The sequence below is a fragment of the Misgurnus anguillicaudatus genome, chromosome 21, assembly GCF_027580225.2.
Source record: "Misgurnus anguillicaudatus chromosome 21, ASM2758022v2, whole genome shotgun sequence".
NCBI lineage: Eukaryota > Metazoa > Chordata > Actinopteri > Cypriniformes > Cobitidae > Misgurnus > Misgurnus anguillicaudatus.
In genome coordinates this window covers 28,403,559-28,424,051 of record NC_073357.2, presented here as the reverse complement: position 1 = coordinate 28,424,051, position 20,493 = coordinate 28,403,559, and the positions used below count along the sequence as shown (strand labels likewise).

The window sequence follows — 20,493 nt, the reverse complement described above, 5'->3', positions numbered from 1 at the left end:
ATTTAATTCTTACCGTTCTGCAATCCATTCAGCCGATCTCCGGGTCCGGAGCCACCACTTCCAGCACAGCCTAGCACAATCCACTGAATCCGACCAGACCACCAGCATCACGCTAAAAAAACAACCAAACAGTTTGGACATTTTTCCTATTCAAAACTTAACTCCTCTGCAGTTGCATCGTGTACTAAGACTGATGGAAAATTAAAAGTTGTGATTTTCTATGGCTATGAACTATACTCTTACTCTGGCGCAACAATCAAGGACCCCGCCGCTGCAACATGGCAGCAGGAGGCGCAACGATAATACACAGTGCCCGAAAATAGTCCACTGCCATTGAAAGATACTAAGGGGACTATTTTCGGCTGCTGCGTCACATCATTGCGCCTGCCGCAGCCATGCCACAGCAGCAAAGTCCCTGACCACCACGCCAGAACAAGAGCACAGTTCATAGCCATATCTGCCTAAAAAAAAAATCGCAACTCTTAATTTTCCGTCGGTCCCAGTACACAATGCAACCACAGAAGAGTCAAGCCCCAAATAGGAAAAACATCCAAACTCTCTGGTTACCTTTGAGTGCGATGCCAACGGTCCAATCAGATTCAATGGACCACGCCAAGCCACGCCAAAAGTGCCAGCGCCAGACCCGAAGATCGGCCGAATGGATCCCAAAACGGCAAAAATCAAATGCCCAGCTCCAGGGGAGCTGGAAAATGAGCATAAAAAAAGTTTAACATGTTAAAACATTGGGCTATTTTTATAACTTAAATTAAAACGAGGATCTGTTCAAAAGTATGTCTATAAAAGCATTTTTACACAAACTGTAATGAATTTTGTGGAAGACTGTCCACTTTTGTATTCATGCAAGTTTTTGCCTGAGTGTTTAAGTGCTGGGCCTTTCTACATTCTGCCCTATCCATTATTCAGTAGAAAATAAATGAACAAATAGATGTCACATTACCAGTGATTTAACCTTTCATGTATTTTAAGCAGAGGTGTGTAGGGGCGTTCCGCCATGCGAGGGAGAATATGCATGATCTGATGAGGAGGAGACCGAGTTTGATGAAGAGACTTCTTTTTGAAGTTCATCTACCCTCTTCTGAAGCTCCGTACGCAAATACAGCAGCTCCTTTAGATTCTGGTGTACAGGCACCTAAAGAATGAACACAGACAAGGTTTCAATTTAACTCTGGGGGGTGATTGTAAAATCACTCATAACAGCTCGGTTGATGTTTTGCACCTGTGATCTCATGCGGGGGTTCCAGCGCACGTAATATCCAACCCACAGCTCCAAATGCCTTAGACTTCCTGAAGGGTATAGCACGTGGTTTTCATAGTCTACATAAAATGGGTTTGTAAAGTCTTCTGGCTGACTATTGATGTAAGACCACAGAGACACCGTCTTACGATTCACTTCCTGAATCGAGTAAAAGTGAAAGAGAGAAGATGGAAGAAAGAAACGCGAAGAACATATTTTTTTTATAACTAAATTTTATGTTTAGTTAACAAAATGGCACATACCTTTTCTACTCTCTCCTGTTCACTGTTGTAGAGAAATGTCCCGAACAGGCAGCTGTAGAGGTGGTCCAGAATGGTGATGAGGAAGAGCTCATTGAATTCAAAGGCAGAAGGAAACTTAAATAAAGACAACCACAATACATCAGTGACGTGAATCATTTGTTTGTACAACATTCCAGAATTAAAAGTACAAACAAGCACAACACTTAATGGTGCCATACTGACAACTCCATCATTAACATTGTACTGTTGTTATTTTAAATATTAAAAATTAAAATGCGCAGTGCCTGGACAACAATAAAGGGTAAACAGATGACATCAGTTAGCTCACCTGTCTCATCATTTGCCAAACACAGTCAATAAACTGCACAAACAAAGGGGAACGCTCAGAGTTTGCATGATTTTCATCTCCATGACCAACACGCTGGAATTATGAGAGGTAGAAGTTAGTACTTAAATAAAATGCTCTTATACTTTCACTCATGTTCTTTTTAAAAGAAAAAAACTTTGTAAGAAAAATACTATACTGTTTCTTAAAGGAATATTCCATTTTCTTAAAAGAAAAATCCAGATAATTTACTCACCACCATGTCATCTAAAATGTTGGTGTCTTTCTTTGTTCAGTCGAGAGGAAATTGTGTTTTTTGGGGAAAACATTCCAGGATTTTTCTCATTTTAATGGACTTTAATAGAGCCCAACATTTAATACTTTAAAATTTTAATACCCAACATTTGGTGCTTGACTCAACACTTGGCAGTTTTTTTCAACGGAGTTTCGGGGGACTATGAACGATCCCGGGCGAGGCATGGGGGTCTTGTCTAGCGAAGCGATTGTCATTTTTGACAGGAAAAATAACAAATATGTACTTTTAAACCACAACTTTTCGTCTAGGTCCGGTCGTGATGCACCAGCGTGACCCCACGCAATACACCATGACGTCAAGAGGTCACAGAGAACGAACGCGAAACTCCTCCCCAGTGTTTACAAATGTGTTGAAAGAGGACCGTTCCTACGTTGTTGGTTGTCGAATGATATTAATTAATGTCTTTGTGTCCGTTTATTGTTTACAATGGTCCGCAAATGTGCGTTTTATATATGTAACACGTGACCTTCCTACGTCACTACGCATTTACGTTAGGTCGCACTGGACCTGATCTAGACGAAAAGTTGTGGTTTAAAAGAGCATATTTTTTATTTTTCTTGTCAAAAATGACAATCGTTTCGCTAGATAAGACCCTTATGCCTCGTGTGGGATCGTTTATAGTCCTTTGAAACTCCGTTGAAAAAAACTGTTAAGTGTTGAGTTAAGTGTTAAATGTTGGGCTCTATTAAAGTCCATTAAAATGAGAAAAATCCTGCAATGTTTTCCTCAAAAAACATAATTTCTTCTCGACTGAACAAAGAAAGACATCAACATTTTGGATGACATGGTGGTGAGTAAATTATCTGGATTTTTCTTTTAAGAAAATGGAATATTCCTTTAAAGGATTACAGGATTTTTCAGATTTAATGGACCCCAAAAGAGTTTTTGCTCCCCCTACAGGTTAGAAACGTAATTGTCTATTACCACTGTCGTAAATACTGCAGCATAGCTGGCTCTGATTAGATTGTAGGTCTGCCGTTAAGCAAGTTTTTATAGTTTTCACTCGAACTACAGGACTGCGACCTGACAGTTGGAAACTTCTTTAGTGCGGTTTTGGCCGATAGAGGGCTGCAAAGCGAATGTGAAAGTGCCGTTCACCCTGTTTCGAGTGGATGAACGACTGAAACTTTTTTGGAAACGTTATTTTAAGGTAAAAAAAACTCTTTAGTGTTGCTTAAACAGTTTTAATGCAGTTTAAAATTGCAGTTTCAAAGGACTATAAACGATCTCAAACGAGGCATAAGGGTCTTATCTAGCGAAACGATTGTCAGTTTTGAGAAGAAAAAAAAAGCACTTTAACACCACAACTTCTTGTCTTCCTCCAGCTGTGTGACGCGCCAGCGCGACCTCACGTGATACGTCATCACGTCAAGAGGTCACGGATACATATCGAAACTACGCCCCAGTGTTTACAAGTGTGGAGAAAAAGGACTATTCTGACGTTGTTGTATGTGGAATGATATTAATTAATGTCTTTGTGTCAGTTTATTGTTTAAATGGTCCGCACATGTGCGTTTCATATATGTAACACGTGACCTTTCGACGTCATTACACAATTAACGTGAGGTCGCGCTGGCGCGTCTCACAGCTGGAGGAAGACAAGAAGTTGTGGTCTAAAAGTGCATATTTTTTCTTGCCAAAAATGACAATCGTTTCGCTAGATATGCCTTGTTTGAGATCACTTAGAGTCCTTTGAAACTGCAACTTTAAACTGCATCAAAACCGTTAAGTGTTGGGGTCCGTTAAAATGAGAAAAATCCTGGAATGTTTTTCTCAAAAAACATAATTTCTTCTCGACTGAACAAAGAAAGACATCGGCATTTTGGATGACATGGTGGTGAGTAAATTATCTGGATTTTTTTTAAGAAAATGGACCAATCCTTTAATGATTATTCTATAGAGTGCCGGAGGGATGAATGAAGTATTTTTGTAAACCAACCCCGAAAGATAGCGGGACATTCCCTCACTAAAAAGACAATTCATTTTTTCTATAGACTTTTGGATTATTGCGAAAATAAGCTCTGTGTTTAACAAAAGTTTATATCACTTACTGTACACCGTAGGTCTCCAACGTTGTTCCCGGAGGGCTCTTGTCCTGCATATTTTAGTACCCTACTGTGCCTGTAACTTTTAGGTAGCCCTAAACAACTTGGTTTACAGGTTCAGGTGTGTTTGATTGGGGTTGGAGCTGAAATCTGCAGGACAGGTGCCCTCCAGGAACACATTTGGAGACCCATGACAAGTCAGACCTTGTTCACTCAGACACAGGTATTTTTATAACCGTGACTTTTTTACGCCCCTGGTTCCCAATTTCAGCCCTTGGGCCCCCCTCCCAGAATGTTTTAGATGTCTCCTTATATGAAACACCTGATTTCCCTCATCAGGCTCCTTAATTAACACACTAACGAGCTGATAAACTGAATCAGGTGTTTTTATATATGGAGACATATAAAATGTTCTGGGAGGGGGGGCTTGAGGACTGCAATTGAGAACCACTGTTTTACGCGGTTCGGCCGTTCGTCCACACGGAAATGCAGTATCAGGTCACTGAAACCGAACATTTTTGAAAACCCCTGCTAGGGTGTTTTTGCTTCTGATTAAGGCTTCAAATTGGCCAACGTGGCTTTACGATTAGGGTTATATCCCCGCCTGCTGGTGTGGCATGCCCTTGACAACGCGTGATAGCATGTTTTTCCGCTTTCATGTAGGTGGAGATTTTTTTTAAACCAAGCATGTGTGGAGGGGATTTTTTTAAACCGCAGGAGTAAAAACTCCGGTTATTAAATAACCGTGTCCGTGTTGACTAGGCCTTAGTCTTTAGAAATGAACACAGTTATGAATTCTGAAGTCAAAATTTGGCTAGTTTACACTTCAAAATTAATAAAATTTTGATTCATTTTTGTTAAACACAGAGTGTTTTTTAATAAATGGGCTTTTTAGTGATGGAACCCACTTCCCGCTAATTTTCGAGTTGGCCTACAAAAATACGTCAACTCTGCGACACTATATTACAGTTCATACAGTACTGTGCAAAAGCCTTAGGCCACCATCACCAACTTTGTTGTTTTAGCAAAGGTTTAAAGTCCATATTTATTTTTAACTCTTTTTTAAGATACAAACAGAAAATACAGAAAATATGTACACAAAATTAAAAACAAAATTTTTTAGAACTAAATGTCAGGCATCAGTAAGTATTTAGTGTGACCTCTCTTGGCAGGAAACACATTTTGAGCTTTTTTGAGAGACTGAAGTCCTGAAGTCATTCGATTAGAATTAGAAATTAGGATTTCATTTTATTTAGGTTGAAGAGATCCTGCAGCTGTCTACTAATGCTCAAGTGCAAGTGGAGTTTACCCTAAATACTTGACACTTTAGCTTATACTTTATCCTGTTTTTAATACTACATACACATTTCTTGTATTTTCTGGTTGTATTCTAATAAAAACACTAAGAAATAATTACATATGATCATTATACTATCTAATACAACAAATCTAATAGTGGCATGGTGGCCTAAGACGTTTGCACAGTACTTGTATGTCCCAGCTCGACCCCTGTGATTGCTTACATTCAGTTTTCTACCCCCAAAGTTTTCTTATATTGACACACACAGTCAAGGGTTACTCACCGAAGCGAATTTGTGTCCGAAGCTGATCCATTCCTTCTCCAGCAGCACCTGGAAGCCCCGGAGAGATCTGTAGTAAGAGTCCAGCATCAGCATGGACAGAGAGGTGAGCTGAGCCGTACGGTCCCAGCCGTCACTGCAGTGAACCACCACAGAGCTCTTATTCGACTCCACCTTATCTGCAATCCGTACTGCACCCGCAAGCAAAATCTAATGAACGAGAGAGAGAAACAGACAGAACGAGTGAGAGAGGACCTTAAAAAGCATCTAGTACGCTTACTTTGTGATTTATTAGCAAGCTGAGTGCATAGAGTGGACAGAAATGTCTAAAGATAATTAATATGCGAGACCTTGCTTGTGAAAACCCAGCTAAAGTCTTTTTTTGTGATTAACTGTTTTACATAAAATCATCCTACAATACATAATGTAAAGAGCATTCTGTAAAAATCAAAGGTGCCGTTTACTCGAATGTACTCCAGCCAGTGTGTTGCATCTATGGATGAATGCCAGTGTTGATCGTCGATTGTGGGGTAAACCACCTCTTTCAGCTTACGCAGAGACTCTCTTATCACATGAATGTTTGGGATCTCCAGGAAATTTAGCTCCATGTTGAGATAGAAATTCTCATTCTCATAACCTCCATCTTTAGCCTGTGGTGCGGAAGAGCAAAAAATAGGTAAAGATGATTCATGGGTTCATTTTTATTTCCTGATTGAATGAGCTTTACATCAATGTAACAGGCTGCTCAATAATTCAAAACTACATTTGTGGAAAGCAAAAAGGATGTGGGTGAGGTTATGTGTGAATGTTTTCCATCATTTTCAGAAATATAAAACTTTGAGAATATACACTGCTTTAAAAAAAGCCTGAAGGGGTTGCCATATTATTACCTTATGATTATCAGCTACAGTGTTTTGCCGAGCATCAAATATGGTGAGTTTATGGGACTGTGCATTGGCATCCATGATGGTTTGAAGGTAATGCTCATCTTCCTTACACCGACGATCATTGGGTCCCACCAAAGGCTGACTACAGCGCACTATAGTAGCCTGAGTTTCTGGGTGGATCCAGGAGAGGACCTGAAAGAGAATGGGAGACAGTGTCAGCCAGCCGGTGACTTCTTTTTTCGAGGGCGCTCGATGTGAAGTTCGTCACAACATGTATGTAGCCCAACATGTGTGTGGTTCCTTTTTCAGAATGTGTGTTCTGTGCGTCGAGAGATCGTGTGTGCATCACGTGTCTTGTCAAAATAAGTGCCTGCTGCAGACGCGTCTAAAGAGTTTATGATAAAAGAGACGCCCGCGTTTGCCAGATACTCGCATAATCTTATGCATAATCAGAGTTTAGTGTTAAGGGAGTGTCTTGCGTTTATTTTGTAAACGTGAGCTTCTCTTTTTATCATAAATGGTTTTGACGTGTGTGCAGCAGGCACTTATTTTGACAAAACACGTGATGCACATGGTTTACACATATTTTAAAAACTCAAGTAACACACATGACGCTCCGAACACATATTAGGCTTGTTCGACTTCATGCAGCGCCGTAAGAACCTTCAGCCGGATGACGTCAAAGTACCGCGAGAGCTATTTACGAACTCGTACGGAGGAATCTCCTTTAAATCGCTCTCGCGGTACTTTGACGTCATCCGGCTGAAGGTTCTTACGGCGCCGCATGAAGTCGAACAAGCCCATTTTGAATAGCGTCCCTCGGATGAGCAGTCACGAGGCACCACTGACGTGAGATGCAAAATCTTGGTATCAATAAATTCATCACCATATTGAATAACAAAAAGGCGACTGCTGATATCAAACTGGCATGAAATGGGCCAACAACAAAAAAGGAAGAAAGGAACCCAAAACCATCACTTCCCCCTACCGCATGCAAAAACAAAATGCACACAATTACACAAATATACACAAAAAATACAAGCCATTATAATTACTTAATTATAATGGGCAATTTAGATTATAAATAAAAAATCTAAAACAATTTACTAGTAACCAAAACTATGTTTAATTAAATGTTTTGATAAATGTGCAAAGCTGTAACAAGTGGCATTCCCTTACTATTTTAGAGTACATCTAAAATAATTTAATTTTGCATTAATCTGTACATCAGTGGTGAGACCTTTTAAAGGGGACAGAGAATAAAACCATTGAACCATTTTTACCTCGTCTTTGTTGAATAATGGTAGTCTACCCACATTCACAAACATACAAAAAGTGCTAGACATGCTAAACATCTGAGTCTCATAGAAATTCCTCTTTTAGAAATGTCAACGGCCCAATCTAAAAAAAAATTTGCTTATGACATCACAAGCATCTCCCTGCCCCTCCACTTTAAAATAATTGGCTACATTTTAAGAGTGGCAGCAAAGTCAGCCAATCAGTAATGAGATTGCAAGTTAAACCAGTAGGGGAGCCAAATAGGTGCAAAACCACTTGTTTAAAATCCCCCACCCCAATAGAGCTATCTGAGAGAGGTTTTTAGGAAGCTTCTAAGGCATTACAGACCCAAACTAAAAAATTTTTATCTACATGTCACATCACAGAACAAGGATAAATACCTAGTTCAATCATTCTATGTCACCTTTAAAAGGCTAGACCTCAATGCCTACATGTAATCTTAAATGACATATATTTACAATATAGTTCAGTATTCAAACAAGAAACAGATACTATTTGTATGTCGGAATCATAAAAAACACACACAGGAGTGAGAGGATGATGATGAATTGAGATTAAAGGGATAATTTACCCAAAAAGGAAAATTGTGTCATAATTTACTCACTTTCATGTTGTTACAACATTTATTCATTATAAATTGTGAATGAAAAGTCGAACAAATGTTCGGTAGTGAACTAATTGTTCACAGTATTTATATTGTAATTCGGTCAGAAATGTCAAGATTGTGAGGCGAACAAATAGTTTTGGATTAAAAGGCTTGGAGATTTATGAACAATTTGTTTTGGACAATTTCACTGAAGTGGATAAAGGGAGGATTTTGAAGGTAAGTAAATATCATAAATCGGCGCCGCCCAATTCAGGTAACTAACAACTAGATAACAGTTTTATGACTGCTATAAATCATATTATGCTTTGTGTGCGCGCTTAATGGAATCCTGAGAGTCTAAGCTTTCAAACGATGTGCCGCATGACCGTATATTTTGAAGATTTAATGGTTCAAAGTTACAATGACGTTTATGCAGCCTCACATGCAAGGAAGGGGGTGTGCTGTGTGCGGCACAGTGATCCTTATCAAATTAAACAAAACTTTGGGAGGAAATAAAAGGATGCTGACCGGAATGCGATGTTTGGCTCTGAAAGACGCCACTCGTTTGATCTCATCATCTTCAATGCTTTTAGGAGTAACAAGTAAGGCAGGATAAGTGTCACACACTTCATAATTACTGTTGATCTTACGGACTGTCCAGCTCTCAGTTGGCAAACCCTGCAGAAAATAAGATAAAACGAGAACAAAGAGATAACAGCTATAAATTGTTGTGAAATTCAAAATAGTAATGAACACAATGTGACGCTTTCATCTCACCATTCTTTTGTACTCCGTCACCGGATCATAAACCTTCCATCCGTCCACTGGAAACTCTTCCTTGTATTGGAAGGCAAAGAGAGGCTGGGAGAGATAAACAAACACCCTGATTTGTGATCCAACTGCAATCACGAATGATTGACAGGTTTAGCAGCCAATCAATGCAGTAAGATTCCAAAAGGGTTCCTGGCTTACCAGTTCATTGGACAAGGGGAAAGCAAACTTGGTCAAAGTCTCCAAAATCTCCTGCTTACTCTCCTCATCCTTTTTATAGGCAAACCTGAGGCTTCTCATATCCTGTTGAGACATCACCAGCGTGTATTTTTTAAAGAATATCAAAAGTCTTTACACGTCTATTGAAATTGTAGCTTTTGAAGTTGAGATCCGAGCAAACTCTGTCAATTCCTTTTAGTAAGTTTGTATAACTTAAAAACAAATGACAAAATAAAACAACAATTTGGATCACTTTTCAATATTCATAAATAATTGTGTGATTAAAGGTCATGCTTGTGTTTGTTTATGCCTTCTGGTTTTGTTAACTAAAAAAGCAACTTGCAAACAAAAATGTAAATCAATGATGCCAAATGGGAAAGTGTATTAAGATATAATGAGAACTAAGAACAGTTTTTTTGGTTTAATTATTCATGAGAAGCCACTTCCGGAACAATGCATGATGTCAATGTATACGCTTGTTATTATCCCTAAAACGTCAGTTGTTTATACTTAGTATTATTAATTAAAAGCTTTTATTCGGAGGTGGAAAAAGCTGTAACATGATTTCAGAAAAAAATTAAGTCATGTTACCGTTTTTGAAATTGTTTACATTTCAGCTGTCAACCATTTTGAATAGGATACTATTATCTATGTCCAGCATAACATAGATGCACTGAAATATAAATCCTCTGTAGAAGACATGTGATTTGCTTATATCGCGTGATAAGATGTATATTTTGTTAAATATCGTTGATTATTAATCTGTGCAATTAAAAAAAGAATACAATGTTTTTTTTTTGGTAAATTATATGGTAATACTTTATTTGAAGGGGTGTTTATAAGACTGACATGACACGTGCCATGAACATGAAGGAGATTTTATGCACATTTATAACAACTGCCATGAAGTGTCATTTGTTTAATTATGTCAGGTGTAATGCAAAGATGACATTGTTTTAGATGTTTTTATTATGACAACTTGACATAAACCAATACATCATAACTTGTTATAAATATGTCATAAACATGACATAGCAGAATAATTATCAAACTTAAGAAACTACCTAGCTTTATGGGTTAACATTACATTAAACTTGAGTTTAAAGTGTATGTTGCAGGTTAACCACCACTGTCGATTAATGGGTACATAAATCACTCAAGATATGTGTATAATTTTTAAAATGTCTCAAAAATGGTCTTAAAGACCACTTTTTTTACGTTTTTGGTATTAACGGTTTTTTTAACGCAATTCTGCGATGATGTCACGTTGGGTAGAAGTGAAGAAAGACTCAGCCAGAGCCATAGAGATAGATGAGACATTTATTGCTGTTTAATACTTACGTATATAATTTGGAAATCATATATACATCGTAGGAAATATATAATGTGTTATACTGCAAAGTTACCTTGCTAATTATTATTTATGATATATGTGGAGATAAATAAAACTTCGCAAATCTGCTGATTTGATCCATTCATGTCCTGACCACCAGGCTAGAGATTTTTAAACATCCTTAATCCACACTTACTAGTCTATCAAATAATATCTCAAATATATTGTTTTGTGAAATAAAAGGATGCTTTGTTATATTGTTTATGCAATTATAACGAATCACACGATCATTTTATACCCAGAAGCAGCAGTCAGCAGCTGCAGCACACTCGGATCCGACCGCATACATACTGTAATAAACAGGCGTTCGGCGGCTTTTTACATTACGACAGGCTATGCCATTTGAAGAGGAACCGCTCATTGATCACCGTATTTTTATAAATCCTGTACATGTTTGGATCTGCCGAACAGGTTGAGCACTTTTATATACTTTATTGAGCAGAGAGGCTGCCTGCACAGTTTGACCAGCGGGCTGCGGGAACCGGCGCACATCACGCCGCCAGACGGTGTTGCTAATATAACTCGAAATGTATAACTATTATCAGATCGGCCCGGGAAAGTCCCGACTCTCTCGATTGCCATTCCGCTACTGGCTGTAAGAAAGTGAGTGCGTTTGGGTCGCTGGTCCCCGCGAACAGACGTGACGTGCTTCACTCACCTTCCAGGATTAGAGACATGCTGCCAAAACCGTTTGTGCTGAAGATCGCATAAAGTTACACCCATTTCAGGCAGGATCATGGACCCCCTCAAGCCAGCATGCACGAGTATGTTAATTGTTTGTTTACTTTCTACACGAAGATATGCTAACCTTATGCTATCTGGCTGTCTGCCTATCTCTCTATACTAGCCTATCCATCTGTCTGTCTGTCTATCTATCTGTCTATCTATCTTATCTATCTATCTATCTATCTATGTATCTATCTATCTATCAATGTATGTATGTATGTATGTATGTATTTATCTATTATCTGCGCGATCAGAACTGTACTTTACTCGTCTTTCTATAGTCATTCTCAATGCTCTCAAAGCGGCTTTGGTCAATTCTCTCCCCAGCGTGACGTCATACAGTGCGTTGTGAGGGAAAGGAGAATCATTGCAAATTGCTGTACTTTTTCATACTTTTTCGGGTTTTGTGATACCCAACAACATAAAATACAATGGATAACAGTTTAAATGTTTATTATCAACAAGCAAATTGCACAAATTCGTTGAAAAATTTTACCTGCAAAACGCCCTTTAAGGGCCCTATTTTAACGATCTAAGCGCATTGTCTAAAGCGCACAGCGCAACGTCTAAATGGGCGTGTCCGAATCCACTTTTGCTAATTTAACGACGGGAAAAATCGTTTTTGCGCCGAGCGCATGGTCGAAAAGGGTAGGTCCTATTGTAATGGGAGTATTTTGGGCGTAACGCGCAGTAAACCAATGAGAGTCATAGCTCTCATTCCCTTTAAAAGCAAGTTGCGCTGGCGCTATGTCTAATCCCTATTTAAATGACGGACTTTGTAAACTGAAAAACTAAGCGGAGGAAGAAGATCCCCAGTTTAAGATTAATGTTAAATAATTGTGTTGTTTTTCCCTTATATTGAAATTGTTCTTTTTTTTATTAAAACCTTTAAAACCCGTTATCTTATAGTCATGGAAGTAAAAAGCAGGCTTGTAATTGCTTTAAATGTATGGCTATCCAATATCATCAAAACATAATTTACAAGTATGTAAGATAAGGTTTGTACTCTAAAAATACTTTATTTGTAACAAACAGGAGATAAAGAAATTACAAACGGCTCTCACGTTTCAGCACTTTGGACAGCGGTTTTTTTAGCAAAGAGTTTTTTTTAAGCATTACTTACAAATGTTTCTCATCTCGCCATATCCACAGGTACAGAGTCATCATATACAATAAATCCGTGAGGTAGCATTAAAAAAAAAACATTTAAAAACAGACGCATTTGTTTAAAGCAAAGCATTTATTTACTTATCAGGCTGCAGGTAAAGCAGCTCTTTGCGCCTTCTAACGTCTCATAATCAGTCCTCATTTATAAATATGTCCAAGAGACTCAATAATAATCTCTTAATTTCAATCCTTTAATCTTTCATATTTAAAAGCATTTTTGTGCTGCTGCGCATTTATGTACTTTGTGATAAGCAAACCCGCGTTGTCCTCCCGTTTAGGCGCTTATTACTAATGTGCTCTTTAAATAACATAAAACACATTGCGCCATTGACTTTAGATTTTAGAACAGGTTTTTGTTGGTCAATGGCGTAGTCTATTTGAGTTGCCTCAAAATAGCAACGCGCCAACAATGCGCCTGAACACACCTCGTTTTTCAGACCAGAACGCCCATGGGCGCAAAGGGGGCGCAAATGCATTTGCTATTTGAACAACGCGGCTCTAAACGTGAAAATTAGGGTGGAAACTAGCGAAAAACACTTGCTTCGCGCATTGCGCTGCATTGCGCCGGGTGTAAGATAGAGCCCTATGTGTTAATACTATGTCAAATAATTTTAAATACCTTAACAAAATGCCACAGACACATCAAAATATTATGTATGTGCACAATAAATAAAAAAACTGACAACTAACAGAACTTGTTTTTCCTCACACAATTTTTTGACATATAAGAAAAACATTTAATCAATTTAATTTAATGTAATTAACTTTGCAGTGATATGGACCCAACGCTACATGGCTTAACCCATTATTGTACTGTTTTCATTTAAAGGGACAATAAGTAGGATTTACCCCAATCTAGTGGTGAAATTGTATTTTGCATTCAAACGAATAGACCCCTTCAAGGTTTGTACACACTGAATGACTATTGGGTGCGCGCGCAGCACGGGGTCAAACTGTTCATACCATTTAGGCTTTTTAGTTTAATCTAACAGAGGGCTTACCTGAAATGAAGTGAGCACTAGAAACACAAGCCTATTTGATCTTTGCATTGTCCCAGTCTGCACGTTTAATTGCTTGCAGCCAGATGTTGTATTTTTTTGTTTTTGCAGGAATCCTGAAAAACTTTCAAGATTTTCAAAGCCCACAATGCAAGTAGGCATTTTTGACGATACCAAATAATATGCAACTCAATCTGCTGTAATGACTTTTCTGACCCCGACATGCGCAGTGGGAACTTCCTGTGACGTGAACTGTGAAGGGGTCTATAGTGCTTTCTAGTGCCACACTTTTCCAAATGCGTGTTGCAACTACGGTAGCCGTTATGTAATCACTGATCTTCTTGTTCGTTTCAGCTGGTTCACGTGTTCTGAATGAAAACGCGGTGTTAAAACGCATTGGTAGGCTAGTGCTTTTTGTCCCTCTCTGCTATTATAGTTTATCAATACGGTGGAACGACATGGAAGCCTCCTTGGACTTACCCGTTCAATGTGTGTAAAAAGAAGAAATTCTAAGCTTACAAAGAAAAGTCATTTCATTGGCAAAGGTCATTTGACACCAATGAGGACATATTTATGAATAAAGACATTGATTTTGATTAATAAAACACTTAAACCCTACTAAGGGGCCAGTCACACCAAAAGCGCTTGAAACGCTTGCAAACGCAAGGCGCGACGCACTGCCTTTTTTAAAAAGAGCAGTGCGGCGCAGCTTTTCATATTGCTAAGCAACCACCGAGTCAGCTGTCTTGTCAATCAAATATTGAAGCGCGAGCGCTCTTTTGCTGTTAACTGTCATATTAACAGAAACTTTAAAAAGAGGGCGCTTGCTCTGACCTTGTTTGAGGGTGAGAGGTGCACAAACACGCAGGAGAGAGTGAGCGAGTGCAGTCCGGTTCTTCAAAGCAACTGTAAACTTCCCTCACCACAACGTAAGTCCCGCCTCTCCTCTCATTCGATTGGACAATGGAAAGATGCGAATGACGTCGGGCGCTTCTCCGCTCTCAGAGCTCCTTCAAAAACGTGTGCGCGGGAGGCGGCAAAAAAACGCAAGGCGCTCGGCGCGCATAAACAGCGCGCAAACGCGCCCTGCCCATAGAATATCATTCAAAAAAGGCGCCTGCAACTGCCATAAACGCTTTTGGTGTGACTGGCCCCTTACTGTCCCTTTACTTTTAGGTGAATCGGTCTCCAAATGCAATAAAATATAATTTTATCTATTTGAATTATTATTATTATTATAACTGAATAATAACATTATTAAACACACAGAGGACATTATGAACTGAAGAATATTCATGATGTTGTTATAAAACTATTTGACAGAGTATTAACATTTAATGACATTTTAATGACAAATGATATTTGTACCACTGTAGTTGAGGTCAAGAAAAATATTCATGACGCTGTTATAAAACTATATGATAGAGTATTACCACTTAATGACATTTTAATCACAAATTCAATTTGTGTCACTGGTAAACAGTGGTCAGTTATGTTTTCTTGGTAATTGTCATGACAAGATATGATGTATTGGTTAATGTCAAGTTGTCATAACAAAGAAATCTCGAACAATGTCATCTTTGCATTAAAAATGACATAATTGAAAAAATGACAGCTGTCATAAATAAATGTGCATAAAATCTTCTTCATGTTCATAGCGTGTGTCATGTCTTATGAACACCCCTTTAAGTAAAGTGTTACCAATTATATTTTATTGACTTAGCCTCTTGGCGGCCTTTGTAAGTTTTAAACACCCACTAGTGTGCATCTTAAGACAAAACAATGGCACTGATACATTTTAGATATAAGTGCAACCTATTTTCAGTTAAGACAGCTCCTCTCTGGTAAAACCACCCCCATATTATCATCTAAAGCAATAAATATCAATGTAATAAATGTAAACGCTATCCCTGGGCTGTATTGCCCCTAAATCCAGTCCTAAATGTGAATGAGTGGTGTATTTTTCCTGACCTTACAGACGATCTCCATGCCAGTAGTATTTTCTCCATGACTCTGTACGCTGATAGTCTCCAGTCTGCTTATGGCACAGAGGTTCACATCCAACACGAAAGGAATTTCCTACATTAAGACAAACCATTAACATATTATCACAAGCATAATAACATGAAAGACAAAAACTGAGCAAAACAACAACACACCCTTTCTAAACTGATGAAGTTGAGTTTGTAGTCTGTGACTGTCAATGTGCCTGTCACAGCTCCAGTGAAAGGACAGATGTACATCACATCTTTAACAGTTAAGACATAAAAACAAATGTTATCCAGTAACACAACACAGTCGAAACAACAACACCACAGCAGGATCTGAAAGGATCGGACACACCAGTGGTTTTGATTGTTTCTCCAGGGACCAACGGGACTTCATCATCAGGCACAGGCCTTCGTACATCTCTGAATACCTGCTGCAGAATTACAAGACAACAAACTTCATTTAGCTTACTGTAATACAGTATCACAGAGTCTACTGATGACTGGAATTAAAACCTTGTTGACAGCAGAACGTAACAAACAACAGCTTATTTATGGCAAGAATGAGTTGAAGAGAAGCACAGGATGAACCTGTTGCACACAAGCAGAACTAAGGAAAAAATAGTGTGAGAAACTTGCCGGAGGGTGAAAGGGCAGCTCAGAGCTCAGACTGTCACACTGATAGCCATGTTCTTCATCAGAGTCCTGAGACTGAACACCAGCAGCAAGACAAACAGACAGATGGAGAAAGAAGGAAATAAAAGAGTTTGTATAAAGAGTGTATTGTGAAGCGAGTCTAGAAGCAAAAGGCTCAGAGAAGAGAGAGCTGCGGTTTAAAGTTGATAGGTCATATCCTCACACAGAGACAGGAAGTGAAATCTGCGGAGGCAGAGAGTACACACAACTAACACTGAGCTGATCAAGCCAATACGATTACAGTACTTCACATGGTATCTAAATCTTGAGCCTCACCCTTAAATTAGGCCTCTTGGATACCTGGGAATCACACATGGGCATCAGACAAAGTGGAGTTAAAAAGCTTCATTAACATGTAGATTGAAAGACACGCATATTTAAAGGAATAGTTCACCCAAAAATAAAAATTATGTACTTATTCATTTATCTTCATGGAGTTTAATTAAACAAAAAATAAGTTTAGTTTGCTAGGGACCGACAGTCGCAGCCAACATTTATGTATACTGCATGTATTTTTTTCATACAGTGACAGTTAATGGTGAATAAGGCTGTCAGTCTCTTACATTACATCTTTTGTGTTGGGTGAACTGATGTGGTTTGTGCTCACATAACTGTTAATAATCTGACAGTTAGAATAATACAAATTTCAGCCAAACATGAATAAAAAACCTTTTTTAATGATGATTTCTTTGTTTTTATTTTTATTTTGGGGTGAAATATGATCTGATTTTTTTTCTGCATAAACATAGGGCATGTACAGAAGACAAACATGTACAAAAAAAAAAAAAACTCGACACAGTAAGCAAAATAAAATAAAGCTTTTCTATTATTGAAAGTCAAAGATGCTGAACACACACAAAAATTAAAGCAAACTTTGCATTGACAGGTGTAACATATTTGCTTTTGTTATAAACACTGGATTATTTTGGACCCAATACTGGGTAAGTATTGGACAGAACACACGTTGGGTTGTTGTTAATTCAACCAACCCAGCATTGCATTAAAACAACCCAGCATAGGTGTATTTGCTCTGTCCAATATTTACCCAGAACTGAGTTTAAAATAACCTAGCTGAATTTAGAGTGCACGTATTTTAAACCTCATTTTAAAGGACAACACCACCGTTTTTCAATATTTTACTATGGTCCCGTACACACTGCATATTAATTCGGTTGTCAGTTCACCTTTTAATGCTTAATCCTGTTTTGTACACACACAAATCAGTAATTTACGAGACTGACAACCGCATTCTACAACCGAATTAACTCCCGCAAAATGCAGGTAGTGACAACCGCCTTTACAGAAACTCTGCATAGTGTGTACATAACCGAAGTGAACAACTAGTAGTTAATAAAGTGTTCAAACATGCATCATAGACATGACAGGTCTCTTTCTGAAAAAATAAATGCCTAGAAGGGGAAAAAGTCTGTATGCGCGGTGCAGAAAATGACAGAGGCATGAGCGTTTGCTGACAGGTGTTGCCAGATCTTGCACAAAAAAACAGCGAACAAGAAAAATCCAATAATAAACCAAAATAAATCCAAATGCTTTATTTCAAAGATCAAAATATTGGGGCCGGCACCTTCACACTTTATAAACACCAAAATCTTGATAGCTTCATGAGCCAAACGCCTTAATGGTTATGTGCCAAAACGGTATGTACGTACAAAACAGACGAGGACCTGGCAACACTGCAAAACAGCCCGCTGTGGAGCAGCCTCAAAAATGCGTACAATGCGGAGGTGTATTACAAAACATAATGTTGTTAAATTATTTTGCCCAAAGCTGTGAGTGATAAGTTGCTATGGTTATCTCTGTGTCAATCATCACATTTTCAGGAGTAAGTCTTGAACCGTACAGAGTAACGAACATTTAGGGGATTCACTCCCGCATTTAAATGCGGTTGCCACTCCCGAAATTTGTAGTTTGTACGAGGCCATAGTTCTTACCTCAACATACATACTTATCTTTATTCAATGTGTGCACTCAATCCCTGCACAGCACGTTGTGAATATGTTAGCATTTAGCCTAGCCCCATTAATTCCTTAGGATCCAAACAGGGATGCATTTCGAAGCCACCAAGTGCTCTTCTGCCATACAATATAGTTCTCATTTTTTATCCGCATTTTATTGGTTGCCACCATACTTACTCGTGTTACTTCTCATGTAACAGTCTTTAAATAGGGAAAACATGGAAGTGTTTGGTGGCTTCTAAATTCCTCCCTGTTTGGATCCCTAGGAATGAATGGGGCTAGGCTAAATGCTAACACATTCATGACGCACTGTACAAAGATTAAGTCCGCGCATTGAAAAAAGATAGGTATGCATTTATTTGTCTAAGTTAAGGTAACAACATAGTAAAATATTGAAAAACTGTGGTGTTTTCCTTTAAAGCAGGGCAGAGCAGACAAGAGTCTTGTTAGAGCAAACTGACACAATATGCAATGCCTGCACATAAATAAAGACACTACGGGCATCACCCTTACCCTGAAATCTATCTTCTTCCCAATCTGTCAATCAAAAACAACATGTATCATATGGCCTAGTCTGACAAACAAATTAGCCACAAAACTTGGCCACAAACGTATCATTTGGATACGACTCTGAAGGGACCTATATCAAAACAAAATGCAGCTTATATAAAAAGTAATCAATCCTTTCATTAAAGATGAAACATTCAAATCGTGACCATTCTACAGACAATAGGTCAGATTATGAGATTGGTGACATTCATGACTGTCAATGAAGCAGCAATCTTCATGCGCTTACCCTGGATTCACGATTTACTGCATCTGGAGCCATCGGGCTGGAGATCTGGCTTGAGATAGTGGCTGCTATCAGCTGTTTGCACCATTCAACATGAGATCCAGGGCTGTGGAGGAATAAATACAATAAAGACAATGGACAGACAGACATATTTTGATCTGACTATTTTCAGAGGACATGTAGAGGGAGTGAGTGATAGTGTAATTGTACAATATACCAATAAAAACAAATAGAAAATGAAACAAAATGGGATATTTGTGTTATGTTTTAGTGACCATCTCTCATTCTAAAAAGAAATAAATATAAAAATAATTACTTTAATAAGACACTCAAGGAACTTGAGGAACCTACTCTCTGCCTTATACAATGATGTATAACTTTTGCACGATGTAAATTGTATGTGGGCTAAAGATGACAGATGGTATGAGGTCAGGAAATGCGCCACACACGCATCCGTAAATGCTGAAAATACTTTAATAATTGATAATATTTTTTAACATGGTTTAAAGTTAGACACATATAGCAAACGCGCCTCATTTTACTAATAAGACACACAAAGGCTAATATATACTGTATGCTCGAAAATACGAGGTGATGTATTTGAACACTTGTTTTCTTTTTAAATGGATGTGTAAACTATCTTTAAAAAGCAATTTATCTGAGCACCAATAAACGAGTTATAAGCTGCAAATATCATAACAATGGCCATATGGGACGCGTTTCAGCAGGCGTGTTTTCATCACATTCACGGCGTTCACATCACTTTAACACACATACTTACAATAAAAAAAAACGTGCAAGGTAAGCATAAAAGCAGGACGTTTACCTCTCTAATGAATCGACGCTGTCCTGTCGAAATGTAATGTTTCCTGCTGCAAGGGTTCGCGGTTTTCTGGGCAACGGCGGCGGCACCGCACTGTCTGGTCCAGACGAGTATTGCTGTTTCTCCATCATACACTGTCCCGGGTTCAGTCCTGGCACTTTTAATGTATTTTGGTACTGGTGAAATCTGAATTTAGGAAGTCATTGCTGTCGTACGTGTGTGTGTGCAGCAGTCTGTGGTCGTCTCTCTGCTTCCTGTAGCGCTTCTGTTGCTGCTGCTGACAAATAACGTTTCTCTGTTTCATTGATATCAGCCATGATGAAACCCCCTCCCATCACAACCTCTAGCATCAAAACAAAATGCTACAGTCTGAATGACAATCACTCTTTC

General features: G+C 38.5%; 1 protein-coding gene across 9 annotated transcripts; it reads right to left on the bottom strand.

The window, feature by feature from the left end:
* Positions 1-593: 593 nt before the first annotated feature.
* Positions 594-20,454, bottom strand: mtmr1a (myotubularin related protein 1a). Of its 9 annotated transcripts, none has more exons than XM_073859985.1 (17): positions 20,107-20,454; positions 19,284-19,386; positions 19,001-19,024; positions 16,791-16,814; positions 16,178-16,249; positions 15,990-16,088; positions 15,802-15,909; positions 9,529-9,630; positions 9,334-9,417; positions 9,085-9,234; positions 6,675-6,863; positions 6,249-6,434; positions 5,788-5,994; positions 1,847-1,939; positions 1,519-1,632; positions 1,238-1,414; positions 594-1,150 (listed from the first exon to the last, which is right to left on the bottom strand). In XM_073859985.1, exons 1-17 carry the CDS (start codon positions 20,232-20,234, stop codon positions 983-985), a joined length of 2,028 nt encoding a protein of 675 aa, XP_073716086.1. In that variant the 5' UTR covers positions 20,235-20,454; the 3' UTR covers positions 594-982. The 9 variants fall into 9 exon arrangements, with proteins under 9 accessions (XP_073716086.1, XP_073716083.1, XP_073716085.1 ...); XM_073859982.1 differs by lacking the exon at positions 16,791-16,814 and adding an exon at positions 16,458-16,529 and having other exon boundaries at positions 16,178-16,252; XM_073859984.1 differs by having other exon boundaries at positions 595-1,150; positions 16,178-16,252.
* Between the last annotated feature and the right edge of the window lie 39 nt (positions 20,455-20,493).

Excerpts from the sequence above, each read along its gene's own strand:
- mtmr1a (XM_073859982.1), bottom strand. The coding sequence starts at position 20,234 with ATGATGGAGAAACAGCAATACTCGTCTGGACCAGACAGTGCGGTGCCG. Across the intron at positions 6,864-9,084 it reads GAGCCAAACATCGCATTCCG|GTCCTCTCCTGGATCCACCC; the intron begins GTCAGCATCCTT and ends ATTCTCTTTCAG. Across the intron at positions 5,995-6,248 it reads ACTGGCTGGAGTACATTCGA|ATTTTGCTTGCGGGTGCAGT; the intron begins GTAAACGGCACC and ends CTCGTTCATTAG.